The sequence below is a fragment of the Drosophila biarmipes genome, unplaced genomic scaffold (assembly GCF_025231255.1).
Source record: "Drosophila biarmipes strain raj3 unplaced genomic scaffold, RU_DBia_V1.1 ptg000008l, whole genome shotgun sequence".
Lineage (NCBI taxonomy): Eukaryota > Metazoa > Arthropoda > Insecta > Diptera > Drosophilidae > Drosophila > Drosophila biarmipes.
Window position 1 is genome coordinate 4,870,391 of NW_026114529.1, and position 16,300 is coordinate 4,886,690.

The 16,300-nt window shown below is 35.6% G+C and overlaps 1 protein-coding gene across 6 annotated transcripts in view; it reads right to left on the bottom strand.

Moving 5' to 3' along the window:
* Nucleotides 1-2,784: 2,784 nt before the first annotated feature.
* The window catches only part of LOC108021867 (uncharacterized), a 181,343-nt gene continuing 167,827 nt past the window's right edge, over nucleotides 2,785-16,300 (bottom strand). For 2 of the 6 annotated variants that reach the window (XM_050889918.1, XM_050889916.1), the window contains exon 4: nucleotides 2,785-3,352. In XM_050889918.1, the coding sequence (XP_050745875.1) occupies nucleotides 3,319-3,352 (34 nt within the window). In that variant the 3' untranslated portion in view covers nucleotides 2,785-3,318. Of the gene's footprint in view, nucleotides 3,353-15,889; nucleotides 16,185-16,300 lie in introns of those variants that run through there. The other 4 variants (XR_007765111.1, XR_007765110.1, XR_007765112.1 and 1 more) reach the window with 4 other exon arrangements.

Here is a 16,300-nt window from a genome sequence, read left to right on the forward strand (position 1 = left end):
GATTATTTTTGATTTAATTACCTCTTTTCTTCATTTGGTCCTTTATATTGGCCAATTTTATTGCCGTGATGAATCGTTGGAGAAGAATTTTCTTCCTATCGAATTTGGGCAGCTACCACGCCTGGCAATATATTGTCTATTGCGTCTTTTACTTGTCAAAAGTTTCTTTGATTTCTCGGGTATGGACAGTTAGTTGCTCCCATTCCATACTAAATATTTATTGTAATTATTATTTTTTGATTTTATTCCTTTGGGTTTGTATTTATTTCAGAAAATATTTTTCACTTTCTAATAGTAGATAGTACCATTGCCTTCTGAGTTCTATTGCAATGGATAAGGGGGGAAAAAGTTATGTTGGGCTTATCCATATACTTATGAAAAAGTCTTTTCTTTTTTTCTGACTATCGATAATACCCTATTCTCAAAATCTGGTTCCCTATCTAACGTAATTCCTATACTCTCTTGAGTGTTCATATTTATAGCTTTGTTTAATACATTTTTTAGCAAACTTGAAATTTTTTATTTGTAAAATCAATTATGTTTATTTTTTGATTTTTTAGTTCTAATTTTTTTTAATCTCATTTTCTGTGATTTCTGATAGTCAATTCATTTTGCTCATTAATTTACGCTTCTTGTACGTACGAGTAAAGAGATTTTTTTTTTTTTTTCGAATATATTTTTAACACAATTGTTTGTGGTTTGATAAAATTAGATCTTGTCTAGATCGTTAGCTTGGCTTAAAGCCCATTTAGTTATACACCTTTTGTGTAAGATAAGTCTTTGTAAAGACAAAATAAACAACTATTATTAATAAAAATATATTCGTCAAATAAGGATCGACATTGGTAGATTCAATGTTGTTAATTACATTTGCAGTGAAGTCCACTGTTTTACCTTCAATCAACCCCATCATGGTTCTATCTTGTACATCAAAATCTTCAAATTTGCTTATAATATTATATTATTTCCTGTATTTAGGTTTTTTTAAATTTAGAATTTGGGATTGATTTTAATTGGGGCTTAGCCTTTTTTTTTTGTTTTTTCATCATTCTTTTTTTTCCATATAGCTTTCCGGGCTATACTGCTATCGGGCAGAAAAGCGTTCCGCTTAATTTTACAATTTTTATTTGTATTTGGGATGTTTCCGTCCCTGGCTGCAACAGCTGGCCTTCGCCAGTTGGCTCACTGATGCTTCTTCGCTGACTTAGGGGCAACCTGCCCCTCACACTTGTTGTCTCAGCTGCAGATGTCTTGGGCCTATGGGCTCAGGCGGTACCAGAGCCGGTCATAGCATAGGATTTTAGGCGAATTGATTTGCAATGGGGGCTCTCCAGTGGTCCCGGGCAATCCTTGGGACACTTCTTGATTTTTCATTGGTAGCTGCTTTGAAAGTGGAGGTGTTATTTTGTTTTCTTGGTTAATTGTCTTATTACTGAGTGAGCTGGAGTTATTGGCTTTATTTTTGTAAGACTTGAATTGAGAAAATCAAGTTGTTCTTGTAATTTTTGGGATGTTACCTAGAAAGGTGGCGGTTGTTTTTTAAATAAAAGCCACTTTATGAGAGATACTCTTTTGTTCATTTTATTTTTTACTCTCCTCGTTTCTCTACTCACTCAGATTTATTTTTTAAATCTTCCAATTGCAGTTTTTTTTGGCGATTTTAAGTTCTTCAGCCTCTTTTATTCCATTTGTAGTTTCCGTAATTTTTCCTGGCTTTCTCACACTTGTTGCATTGTTTTAGATCGGGTATCTCTTTAAGTTAGATTCCATCCATGGGTCTTTGTGACACCATGTCACGGTCGTCGTGTAGTTCTTCACGTCGCCATCGCAATGTGTTTATTATTATTGCCAGTGCTGTACCTTACACGTGTAGTAATCACTCGATCGATCGATCACAAGTCTTTATTTATTAAGTTGCCATTTCAGAATATTTCTCTTAAGATTAAGTCTGGTCGATGGGCATTAGGCAGCAGCGGAAAAAATGCTGTCAATGCAATTGTGCATATATTCACAACGCTGGTACCCAATAAAATCATTATAGACTACTTCTTGCCATTAATTAACGCGCAGTGCGCGCGAAATTTAAATCTTATTCAAGTAAGTCGGACTGTGTGTGAAACATACCAACACAGCGACAGTTGTCTGCTGGGTGATCATATTACCAATGCACTTGAAAATGTGCTGGCCGTTAAACTTTTATATATTCTAAATTTAATGTTGTTGATGTACATTGTGTGTACCCGATTTGTGCGCATACTACAGTAGTCAATTGGGGCCTTTGCTGGTTCATTTGTTAATTAACGATGTTCCCTCTATCATAACACATTCTCGTGTAATAATGTAAGCTGATGATGTTAAGTTTTGTTTATCATATAATGGTTTGTTGTTACAGTCGGATATTGATTTTTTCATGAATGGTGTGGCTACATTCTTTAAAATTTGTAACTGCCTTAAATGCAACGTTTTTATAGGGGTACTCCTACGTTTTTAAGTTACTTTCTTCAAAATACGCCACTCGACCGTGTATATTCAGTAAACAATAAAGGTACTTTTCGAAGCCCGATTTTTGAGTTTATTAAGCGTTATTGAAAAGAATTTGATGACCGTCCTATTTTGGAATATTGTTCGTCAGTTTGGAGTCCACAGTATCAATCTTTTTCTTTATAGTTTGAACTGGGTTTAAAACGTTAGGCTAACTTCCTACCAGAGAAGAATACTATTGCTTAATAAAATTGTAGAACAGTGCTTGGTACTATTTTAAATCAAAATTCTATAAGATGTGATATTGATTCTGTAGAACTTTTATACCGCCTAACTTTCAATGTTTTAAGTTTGCCATGATGTGCAAAAAATTTTTGTTTGCACGAGCCCTTTTGCGTTCTATGTAATAATTATAACAACCCATATTATTTAATTTGCACTACAACTTCTATACAGTATTAAAAACTAATATTTTAACTGATTTGCTTCATTCTTAGTTGTGCCTTAATTTTCCTTTGTGTCTTGCCTGTATTTATTTTATGTATCTTCCTCCCGAACCCGCATTTTTCGCCCAATTGATAATAGGGCCCCGCGCCTAACAATTCCGTTCTTGGTGTCGTTATCCTACTTGGGTGAACTGCTCGAAGTGTATCAAAGTCCAATATATATACATAACAAAAATAAAGAATCATTGAAACTACTACATAGCGTGTGTACTTACGTTTGTAATGAAATGACCAACCATCGTCCGCATTGAAGCGCTGCAGGTCTTCAATGTATGAGTTGTAAGATACAAGTTAGGATCCATTAAGGTCCATTGGTCCATTTAAGGTCCAATCAGGAGCGGTTGTGGTCGCTTCTGTGCGGTTCCCTGAAACCGAAGTTAGAATTATGCATTCAACTACCCATTTTAAGGAATTCAGTCGAGACCAAATAGTCGTGTGGACTGAAAACGTTAGCTGTACACGCCAAACCCAGATGATGAGCCCAGACTTGTGATCGATCGATCGAGTGATTACTACACGTGTGAGGTACAGCACTGGCAATAATAATAAACACATTGCGATGGCGACGTGAAGAACTACACGGCGACCGTGACATGGTGTCACAAGGACCCATGGATGGAATCTAACTAAAAGAGATACCCGATCTAAAACAATGCAACAAGTGTGAGAAAGCCAGGAAAAATTACGGAAACTACAAATGGAATAAAAGAGGCGAAAAAAAAAACTGCAATTGGAAGATTTAAAAAATAAATCTGAGTGAGTAGAGAAACGAGGAGAGTAAAAAATAAAATGAACAAAAGAGTATCTCTCATAAAGTGGCTTTTATTTAAAAAACAACCGCCACCTTTCTAGGTAACATCCCAAAAATTACAAGAACAACTTGATTTTCTCAATTCAAGTCTTACAAAAATAAAGCCAATAACTCCAGCTCACTCAGTAATAAGACAATTAACCAAGAAAACAAAATAACACCTCCACTTTCAAAGCAGCTACCAATGAAAAATCAAGAAGTGTCCCAAGGATTGCCCGGGACCACTGGAGAGCCCCCATTGCAAATCAATTCGCCTAAAATCCTATGCTATGACCGGCTCTGGTACCGCCTGAGCCCATAGGCCCAAGACATCTGCAGCTGAGACAACAAGTGTGAGGGGCAGGTTGCCCCTAAGTCAGCGAAGAAGCATCAGTGAGCCAACTGGCGAAGGCCAGCTGTTGCAGCCAGGGACGGAAACATCCCAAATACAAATAAAAATTGTAAAATTAAGCGGAACGCTTTTCTGCCCGATAGCAGTATAGCCCGGAAAGCTATATGGAAAAAAAAGAATGATGAAAAAACAAAAAAAAAGGCTAAGCCCCAATTAAAATCAATCCCAAATTCTAAATTTAAAAAACCTAAATACAGGAAATAATATAATATTATAAGCAAATTTGAAGATTTTGATGTACAAGATAGAACCATGATGGGGTTGATTGAAGGTAAAACAGTGGACTTCACTGCAAATGTAATTAACAACATTGAATCTACCAATGTCGATCCTTATTTGACGAATATATTTTTATTAATAATAGTTGTTTATTTTGTCTTTACAAAGACTTATCTTACACAAAAGGTGTATAACTAAATGGGCTTTAAGCCAAGCTAACGATCTAGACAAGATCTAATTTTATCAAACCACAAACAATTGTGTTAAAAATATATTCGAAAAAAAAAAAAAAATCTCTTTACTCGTACGTACAAGAAGCGTAAATTAATGAGCAAAATGAATTGACTATCAGAAATCACAGAAAATGAGATTAAAAAAAATTAGAACTAAAAAATCAAAAAATAAACATAATTGATTTTACAAATAAAAAATTTCAAGTTTACTAAAAAATGTATTAAACAAAGCTATAGATAGATAGGGAACCAGATTTTGAGAATAGGGTATTATCGATAGTCAGAAAAAAAGAAAAGACTTTTTCATAAGTATATGGATAAGCCCAACATAACTTTTTCCCCCCTTATCCATTGCAATAGAACTCAGAAGGCAATGGTACTATCTACTATTAGAAAGTGGAAAATATTTTCTGAAATAAATACAAACCCAAAGGAATAAAATCAAAAAATAATAATTACAATAAATATTTAGTATGGAATGGGAGCAACTAACTCTCCATACCCGAGAATTCAAAGAAACTTTTGACAAGTAAAAGACGCAATAGACAATATATTGCCAGGCGAGGTAGCTGCCCAAATTCGATAGGAAGAAAATTCATCTCCAACGATTCATCACGGCAATAAAATTAGTCAATATAAAGGACCAAATGAAGAAAAGAGGTAATTAAATCAAAAATAATCCTTCTATAATGTAAATTGCAAGAAACATCATATATCGACCAAGGATTAAATGCTGAACATGTTTACAAATTCAGGCCAAAAAGTTATATCCACTTTAATAAAGATATGCAAAAGCGGAAGAACTAAACAAAATTTTGAAGCTAGCTCATTTAGTAGTATGAATGACACTATAACACTGACATATGTAACACTGCAGTAATCAAGAAACAAATAACCACAGTGTAATGTATACAAATAACCGAAGTAGTTATTATAGATGCAATGGCAGAGTAAACTATCGAGGTAACCACTATATCTAATTCTAGTAATACTTTTGTCCGCATTTTAAACGCAACCGATACCAAGAAAATTATAAACATTTCTAACATTGACTATTAACCATTAGATAACTGCCAAAAGCCACAAAGTAAAGATTGTAAAATCAGATACAATTAGGTCCTATCCAAACTAACAAAATGTTTTCATGAAATGTTTAAAAGTACTCTCATGCACCAAATTTACTGATATATTCGGATTTGAAACAGAACCAATATGCTCCAATAATTTTATGATCAGTGTTAAAAACTATAGAACACCCATAGCCAAATCAAAGAAATAGATAAATCAGTTGAAAAACTAATTAAGGATGGCCGTATCAGAGTACAATGGCCCATTACTTCTCGTGCCAAAGAAATCACTTACTGAAACAGAAGAAAACTATGGAGATTAGGGTTTAACTACCGACAAATAAAAAAAATTATTAATCAACTTGGCAGATCAAAACTCTTTTCGTGTTTGGATGATGTCTGGTTTACACCAAATTACTTTAGAAAAACAATCCAGAAACATAACGTCATTTTCAACGAGCCCTGGCTTAAACCGCTTTAAGCGACTACCTTACGGTGTAAAAATCGCACCTAATTCATTTCAAAGAATGATGACACTAGCGTTCTCGGGACTGGAAGCATCCCGAGCTTTCCTTTACATGGAAAATAAAATTACTCAGTTTTATATTACATATTTGATGATAATTGAGCACGATTTAATATTTTAATTAAATTTTTTTGCAAGAGCTAATTTTTAAGCTGGGTTCACTGGTTCACTTCAACGAGCGCTTGTTTTCTTTGTCTCTCTTCTGTCGCTATTCGTACAGCGAGGGAATAAGATAAACCGAAAATGAAAATACTGTTCGTTTTATTGCTCTATTAGGAAAAAATTGAAAGACAAAAAGTTACCGATTTCGGACTTCTGTTTTTTTACATTTGGCCTATGGAATCAACCACTGTGCATTGAAGAGCTGACAAATAACCTCAATGGCAGAGTTAAGAAGTTCAATGAACATTTTTGGGTTTATTTGGTTACCGCCAGATGCCTTCTTCGGTTTCAGTTCCCCAACGACTTTTGCGGTCTTCTTTGGCTGAACAAACAAATAGAAAAGGAATGGCAGGGTTCGCCTGGAAGTTGTCCCGGAGATGTGAAGCAAAAGTTTCGGCTCTATCTTCGTCGCTGCGGACCCAGCTACCTGATAGATTGCTTATCGGATTGTTTCGAAGGAGAGCTCAGATTTGGGTGAGCCCTCCACAGAGGGTGTTTTGTACTGTTTGGCAAAAGTTTTTTTTAAAGTACCGGAGTTGCGCATTTTCTGTTTCTTGCTTTAAAGCTCGATTTAGTGTGCGTATGGATTTCTTAAGACGTTGTTTTGATGACGGCGATCTGTCTGTTTGCCAAGCATGTCGCAAGGGCATCGTGGAAGAGGTCTACAGCGGAGCTGATGGAGTCGTCAGACGCGCCACAGTGCGCGTGAACGACAATGGCCTATCTCGGACAATGTTGCGGCCCATCTCGAAACTTGCAGTTTTGGATTTGAGTGAAGCGGTTCTTCACGGGGTCGGGGATGTCACATTGTAGTCGATAGGTAGAATAAGTATTGTATGGGAATCTAGTATTTGTTAAGTTATCCGATCTCGTTGGATTTCATGGCCCTTGAAGTGCGGGCCTACTAATATCGGTATTGTGAATGCCGCCAAAAATGTGCTTCTCATTGTCTTGTGAATTGTAGGAGGGCACACTGCGGTAAGATTAAGTTAAGCTTGAAATGTATGAGACTGATTTGAATTGTTGAAATTTCGCGGGCCACATATTTTCGATTATCAATTTGTTTGTTTTGGTATGTTGGTACACTTTTCCCGAACATCTGTACCAAGTTTGCAGTTTATATCATTCTTTGTTTGGTTGTTAGAGGGAAAATATGTATGAAAATATTCAAAAAAGGGAAGTTGCTGGGCACAATGGGTGGAATTCAATAACCTATTAGTAGGTCCCAAAATTTATGGAAAGATTGCTAGAAGCGCTTAATAAACGTTATTAACACTAAGCGTCTGACGAATCCACCTCAGGCAGAAGAGCTCCCTAAACAAGCGTAGTTATCTGTATCCCGACCTGGCGAAGAACCAAATTTGAAATGTCACTTCTGCAAGTCAGTAGGAGCTCGGTTCAAATTCGTAAGAAGTATAATTCTTTGAATTAATTGTCCCCGCAAAAGGTATGAGGTCTCAACCAGCCAATCATCTCGGTATAACTCGACATCCCAAGTAGCGCCTGGCAATCAATTGACATCCCCTATTGACAAACAGGTAGCCCAACAACTGAGTGCCTCGGTCAGTCAGCCTGTGCCCCAAAGAACCGATCACATCTTATTCGCAACGGGTCTCGTTGAGGTTCAAAGTCAGGCAGAAAACAAACTGTACGATAGACGTTTTTTAGACTCGGGGTCCCAGGTCAATTTTATTACGGAGGAGTTGGCGAATAATTTGAATTAAAACAATACCGCCATGAGGCAACATTTTCTGGGTTTGGCGTGTACAGCTAACGTTTTCAGTCCACACGACTATTTGGTCTCGACTGAATTCCTTAAAATGGGTAGTTGAATGCATATTTCTAACTTCGGTCTCAGGGAACCGCACAGAAGCGACCACAACCGCTCCTGATTGGACCTTAAATGGACCAATGGACCTTAATGGATCCTAACTTGTATCTTACAACTCATACATTGAAGACCTGCAGCGCTTCAATGCGGACGATGGTTGGTCATTTCATTACAAACGTAAGTACACACGCTATGTAGTAGTTTCAATGATTCTTTATTTTTGTTATGTATATATATTGGACTTTGATACACTTCGAGCAGTTCACCCAAGTAGGATAACGGCACCAAGAACGGAATTGTTAGGCGCGGGGCCCTATTATCAATTGGGCGAAAAATGCGGGTTCGCGAGGAAGATACATAAAATAAATACAGGCAAGACACAAAGGAAAATTAAGGCACAACTAAGAATGAAGCAAATCAGTTAAAATATTAGTTTTTAATACTGTATAGAAGTTGTAGTGCAAATTAAATAATATGGGTTGTTATAATTATTACATAGAACGCAAAAGGGCTCGTGCAAACAAAAATTTTTTGCACATCATGGCAAACTTAAAACATTGAAAGTTAGGCGGTATAAAAGTTCTACAGAATCAATATCACATCTTATAGAATTTTTATGTAAAATAGTACCAAGCACTGTTCTACAATTTTATTAAGCAATAGTATTCTTCTCTGGTAGGAAGTTAGCCTAACGTTTTAATCCCAGTTCAAACTATAAAGAAAAAGATTGATACTGTGGACTCCAAACTGACGAACAATATTCCAAAATAGGACGGTCATCAAATTCTTTTCAATAACGCTAATAAACTCAAAAATCGGGCTTCGAAAAGTACCTTTATTGTTTACTGAATGTACACGGTCGAGTGGCGTATTTTGAAGAAAGTAACTTAAAAACGTAGGAGTACCCCTATAAAAACGTTGCATTAAAGGCAGTTACAAATTTTAAAGAATGTAGCCACACCATTCATGAAAAAATCAATATCCGACTGTAACAACAAACCATTATATGATAAACAAAACTTAACATCATCAGCTTACATTATTACACGAGAATGTGTTATGATAGAGGGAACATCGTTAATTAACAAATGAACCAGCAAAGGCCCCAATTGACTACTGTAGTATGCGCACAAATCGGGTACACACAATGTACATCAACAACATTAAATTTAGAATATATAAAAGTTTAACGGCCAGCACATTTTCAAGTGCATTGGTAATATGATCACCCAGCAGACAACTGTCGCTGTGTTGGTATGTTTCACACACAGTCCGACTTACTTGAATAAGATTTAAATTTCGCGCGCACTGCGCGTTAATTAATGGCAAGAAGTAGTCTATAATGATTTTATTGGGTACCAGCGTTGTGAATATATACACAATTGCATAGACAGCATTTTTTTCCGCTGCTGCCTAATGCCCATCGACCAGACTTAATCTTAAGAGAAACATTCTGAAATGGCAACTTAATAAATAAAGACTTGTGATCGATCGATCGAGTGATTACTACACGTGTGAGGTACAGCACTGGCAATAATAATAAACACATTGCGATGGCGACGTGAAGAACTACACGGCGACCGTGACATGGTGTCACAAGGACCCATGGATGGAATCTAACTAAAAGAGATACCCGATCTAAAACAATGCAACAAGTGTGAGAAAGCCAGGAAAAATTAGGGAAACTAGAAATGGAATAACAGAGGCTGAAGAACTTAAAATCGGCGAAAAAAAAAAACTGCAATTGGAAGATTTAAAAAATAAATCTGAGTGAGTAGAGAAACGAGGAGAGTAAAAAATAAAATGAACAAAAGAGTATCTCTCATAAAGTGGCTTTTATTTAAAAAACAACCGCCACCTTTCTAGGTAACATCCCAAAAATTACAAGAACAACTTGATTTTCTCAATTCAAGTCTTACAAAAATAAAGCCAATAACTCCAGCTCACTCAGTAATAAGACAATTAACCAAGAAAACAAAATAACACCTCCACTTTCAAAGCAGCTACCAATGAAAAATCAAGAAGTGTCCCAAGGATTGCCCGGGACCACTGGAGAGCCCCCATTGCAAATCAATTCGCCTAAAATCCTATGCTATGACCGGCTCTGGTACCGCCTAAGCCCATAGGCCCAAGACATCTGCAGCTGAGACAACAAGTGTGAGGGGCAGGTTGCCCCTAAGTCAGCGAAGAAGCATCAGTGAGCCAACTGGCGAAGGCCAGCTGTTGCAGCCAGGGACGGAAACATCCCAAATACAAATAAAAATTGTAAAATTAAGCGGAACGCTTTTCTGCCCGATAGCAGTATAGCCCGGAAAGCTATATGGAAAAAAAAGAATGATGAAAAAACAAAAAAAAAGGCTAAGCCCCAATTAAAATCAATCCCAAATTCTAAATTTAAAAAAACCTAAATACAGGAAATAATATAATATTATAAGCAAATTTGAAGATTTTGATGTACAAGATAGAACCATGATGGGGTTGATTGAAGGTAAAACAGTGGACTTCACTGCAAATGTAATTAACAACATTGAATCTACCAATGTCGATCCTTATTTGACGAATATATTTTTATTAATAATAGTTGTTTATTTTGTCTTTACAAAGACTTATCTTACACAAAAGGTGTATAACTAAATGGGCTTTAAGCCAAGCTAACGATCTAGACAAGATCTAATTTTATCAAACCACAAACAATTGTGTTAAAAATATATTCCAAAAAAAAAAAAAATCTCTTTACTCGTACGTACAAGAAGCGTAAATTAATGAGCAAAATGAATTGACTATCAGAAATCACAGAAAATGAGATTAAAAAAAATTAGAACTAAAAAATCAAAAAATAAACATAATTGATTTTACAAATAAAAAATTTCAAGTTTGCTAAAAAATGTATTAAACAAAGCTATAAATATGAACACTCAAGAGTGTATAGGAATTACGTTAGATAGGGAACCAGATTTTGAGAATAGGGTATTATCGATAGTCAGAAAAAAAGAAAAGACTTTTTCATAAGTATATGGATAAGCCCAACATAACTTTTTCCCCCCTTATCCATTGCAATAGAACTCAGAAGGCAATGGTACAATCAGGTACTACCTATCAGGTAGCTGGGTCCGCAGCGACGAAGATAGAGCCGAAACTTTTGCTTCACATCTCCGGGACAACTTCCAGGCGAACCCTGCCATTCCTTTTCTATTTGTTTGTTCAGCCAAAGAAGACCGCAAAAGTCGTTGGGGAATTGAAACCGAAGAAGGCATCTGGCGGTAACCAAATAAACCCAAAAATGTTCATTGAACTTCTTAACTCTGCCATTGAGGTTATTTGTCAGCTCTTCAATGCACAGTGGTTGATTCCATAGGCCAAATGTAAAAAAACAGAAGTCCGAAATCGGTAACTTTTTGTCTTTCAATTTTTTCCTAATAGAGCAATAAAACGAACAGTATTTTCATTTTCGGTTTATCTTATTCCCTCGCTGTACGAATAGCGACAGAAGAGAGACAAAGAAAACAAGCGCTCGTTGAAGTGAACCAGTGAACCCAGCTTAAAAATTAGCTCTTGCAAAAAAATTTAATTAAAATATTAAATCGTGCTCAATTATCATCAAATATGTACTATAAAACTGAGTAATTTTATTTTCCATGTAAAGAAAAGCTCGGGATGCTTCCAGTCCCGAGAACGCTAGTGTCATCATTCTTTGAAATGAATTAGGTGCGATTTTTACACCGTAAGGTAGTCGCTTAAAGCGGTTTAAGCCAGGGTTCGTTGAAAATGACGTTATGTTTCTGGATTGTTTTTCTAAAGTAATTTGGTGTAAACCAGACATCATCCAAACACGAAAAGAGTTTTGATCTGCCAAGTTGATTAATAATTTTTTTTATTTGTCGGTAGTTAAACCCTAATCTCCATAGTTTTCTTCTGTTTCAGTAAGTGATTTCTTTGGCACGAGAAGTAATGGGCCATTGTACTGTGATACGGCCATCCTTAATTAGTTTTTCAACTGATTTATCTATTTCTTTGATTTGGCTATGGGTGTTCTATAGTTTTTAACACTGATCATAAAATTATTGGAGCATATTGGTTCTGTTTCAAGTCCGAATATATCAGTAAATTTGGTGCATGAGAGTACTTTTAAACATTTCATGAAAACATTTTGTTAGTTTGGATAGGACCTAATTGTATCTGATTTTACAATCTTTACTTTGTGGCTTTTGGCAGTTATCTAATGGTTAATAGTCAATGTTAGAAATGTTGATAATTTTCTTGGTATCGGTTGCGTTTAAAATGCGGACAAAAGTATTACTAGAATTAGATATAGTGGTTACCTCGATAGTTTACTCTGCCATTGCCTCTATAATAACTACTTCGGTTATTTGTATACATTACACTGTGGTTATTTGTTTCTTGATTACTGCAGTGTTACATATGTCAGTGTTATAGTGTCATTCATACTGCTAAATGAGCTAGCTTCAAAATTGTGTTTAGTTCTTCCGCTTTTGCATATCTTTATCAAAGTGGATATAACTTTTTGGCCTGAATTTGTAAACATGTTCAGCATTTAATCCTTGGTCGATATATGATGTTTCTTGCAATTTACATTATAGAAGGTTTTTTTTTGATTTAATTACCTCTTTTCTTCATTTGGTCCTTTATATTGACTAATTTTATTGCCGTGATGAATCGTTGGAGATGAATTTTCTTCCTATCGAATTTGGGCAGCTACCTCGCCTGGCAATATATTGTCTATTGCGTCTTTTACTTGTCAAAAGTTTCTTTGATTTCTCGGGTATGGAGAGTTAGTTGCTCCCATTCCATACTAAATATTTATTGTAATTATTATTTTTTGATTTTATTCCTTTGGGTTTGTATTTATTTCAGAAAATATTTTCCACTTTCTAATAGTAGATAGTACCATTGCCTTTTGAGTTCTATTGCAATGGATAAGGGGGGAAAAAGTTATGTTGGGCTTATCCATATACTTATGAAAAAGTCTTTTCTTTTTTTCTGACTATCGATAATACCCTATTCTCAAAATCTGGTTCCCTATCTAACGTAATTCTTATACACTCTTGAGTGTTCATATTTATAGCTTTGTTTAATACATTTTTTAGTAAACTTGAAATTTTTTATTTGTAAAATCAATTATGTTTATTTTTTGATTTTTTAGTTCTAATTTTTTTTAATCTCATTTTCTGTGATTTCTGATAGTCAATTCATTTTGCTCATTAATTTACGCTTCTTGTACGTACCAGTAAAGAGATTTTTTTTTTTTTTCGAATATATTTTTAACACAATTGTTTGTGGTTTGATAAAATTAGATCTTGTCTAGATCGTTAGCTTGGCTTAAAGCCCATTTAGTTATACACCTTTTGTGTAAGATAAGTCTTTGTAAAGACAAAATAAACAACTATTATTAATAAAAATATATTCGTCAAATAAGGATCGACATTGGTAGATTCAATGTTGTTAATTACATTTGCAGTGAAGTCCACTGTTTTACCTTCAATCAACCCCATCATGGTTCTATCTTGTACATCAAAATCTTCAAATTTGCTTATAATATTATATTATTTCCTGTATTTAGGTTTTTTTAAATTTAGAATTTGGGATTGATTTTAATTGGGGCTTAGCCTTTTTTTTTGTTTTTTCATCATTCTTTTTTTTTCCATATAGCTTTCCGGGCTATACTGCTATCGGGCAGAAAAGCGTTCCGCTTAATTTTACAATTTTTATTTGTATTTGGGATGTTTCCGTCCCTGGCTGCAACAGCTGGCCTTCGCCAGTTGGCTCACTGATGCTTCTTCGCTGACTTAGGGGCAACCTGCCCCTCACACTTGTTGTCTCAGCTGCAGATGTCTTGGGCCTATGGGCTCAGGCGGTACCAGAGCCGGTCATAGCATAGGATTTTAGGCGAATTGATTTGCAATGGGGGCTCTCCAGTGGTCCCGGGCAATCCTTGGGACACTTCTTGATTTTTTTTTGGTAGCTGCTTTGAAAGTGGAGGTGTTATTTTGTTTTCTTGGTTAATTGTCTTATTACTGAGTGAGCTGGAGTTATTGGCTTTATTTTTGTAAGACTTGAATTGAGAAAATCAAGTTGTTCTTGTAATTTTTGGGATGTTACCTAGAAAGGTGGCGGTTGTTTTTTAAATAAAAGCCACTTTATGAGAGATACTCTTTTGTTCATTTTATTTTTTACTCTCCTCGTTTCTCTACTCACTCAGATTTATTTTTTAAATCTTCCAATTGCAGTTTTTTTTTTTCGCCGATTTTAAGTTCTTCAGCCTCTTTTATTCCATTTGTAGTTTCCGTAATTTTTCCTGGCTTTCTCACACTTGTTGCATTGTTTTAGATCGGGTATCTCTTTTAGTTAGATTCCATCCATGGGTCCTTGTGACACCATGTCACGGTCGCCGTGTAGTTCTTCACGTCGCCATTGCAATGTGTTTATTATTATTGCCAGTGCTGTACCTCACACGTGTAGTAATCACTCGATCGATCGATCACAAGTCTTTATTTATTAAGTTGCCATTTCAGAATGTTTCTCTTAAGATTAAGTCTGGTCGATGGGCATTAGGCAGCAGCGGAAAAAAATGCTGTCAATGCAATTGTGTATATATTCACAACGCTGGTACCCAATAAAATCATTATAGACTACTTCTTGCCATTAATTAACGCGCAGTGCGCGCGAAATTTAAATCTTATTCAAGTAAGTCGGACTGTGTGTGAAACATACCAACACAGCGACAGTTGTCTGCTGGGTGATCATATTACCTATGCACTTGAAAATGTGCTGGCCGTTAAACTTTTATATATTCTAAATTTAATGTTGTTGATGTACATTGTGTGTACCCGATTTGTGCGCATACTACAGTAGTCAATTGGGGCCTTTGCTGGTTCATTTGTTAATTAACGATGTTCCCTCTATCATAACACATTCTCGTGTAATAATGTAAGCTGATGATGTTAAGTTTTGTTTATCATATAATGGTTTGTTGTTACAGCCGGATATTGATTTCTTCATGAATGGTGTGGCTACATTCTTTAAAATTTGTAACTGCCTTTAATGCAACGTTTTTATAGGGGTACTCCTACGTTTTTAAGTTACTTTCTTCAAAATACGCCACTCGACCGTGTACATTCAGTAAACAATAAAGGTACTTTTCGAAGCCCGATTTTTGAGTTTATTAAGCGTTATTGAAAAGAATTTGATGACTGTCCTATTTTGGAATATTGTTCGTCAGTTTGGAGTCCACAGTATCAATCTTTTTCTTTATAGTTTGAACTGGGATTAAAACGTTAGGCTAACTTCCTACCAGAGAAGAATACTATTGCTTAATAAAATTGTAGAACAGTGCTTGGTACTATTTTACATAAAAATTCTATAAGATGTGATATTGATTCTGTAGAACTTTTATACCGCCTAACTTTCAATGTTTTAAGTTTGCCATGATGTGCAAAAAATTTTTGTTTGCACGAGCCCTTTTGCGTTCTATGTAATAATTATAACAACCCATATTATTTAATTTGCACTACAACTTCTATACAGTATTAAAAACTAATATTTTAACTGATTTGCTTCATTCTTAGTTGTGCCTTAATTTTCCTTTGTGTCTTGCCTGTATTTATTTTATCTATCTTCCTCGCGAACCCGCATTTTTCGCCCAATTGATAATAGGGCCCCGCGCCTAACAATTCCGTTCTTGGTGTCGTTATCCTACTTGGGTGAACTGCTCGAAGTGTATCAAAGTCCAATATATATACATAACAAAAATAAAGAATCATTGAAACTACTACATAGCGTGTGTACTTACGTTTGTAATGAAATGACCAACCATCGTCCGCATTGAAGCGCTGCAGGTCTTCAATGTATGAGTTGTAAGATACAAGTTAGGATCCATTAAGGTCCATTGGTCCATTTAAGGTCCAATCAGGAGCGGTTGTGGTCGCTTCTGTGCGGTTCCCTGAGACCGAAGTTAGAAATATGCATTCAACTACCCATTTTAAGGAATTCAGTCGAGACCAAATAGTCGTGTGGACTGAAAACGTTAGCTGTACACGCCAAACCCAGAAAATGTTG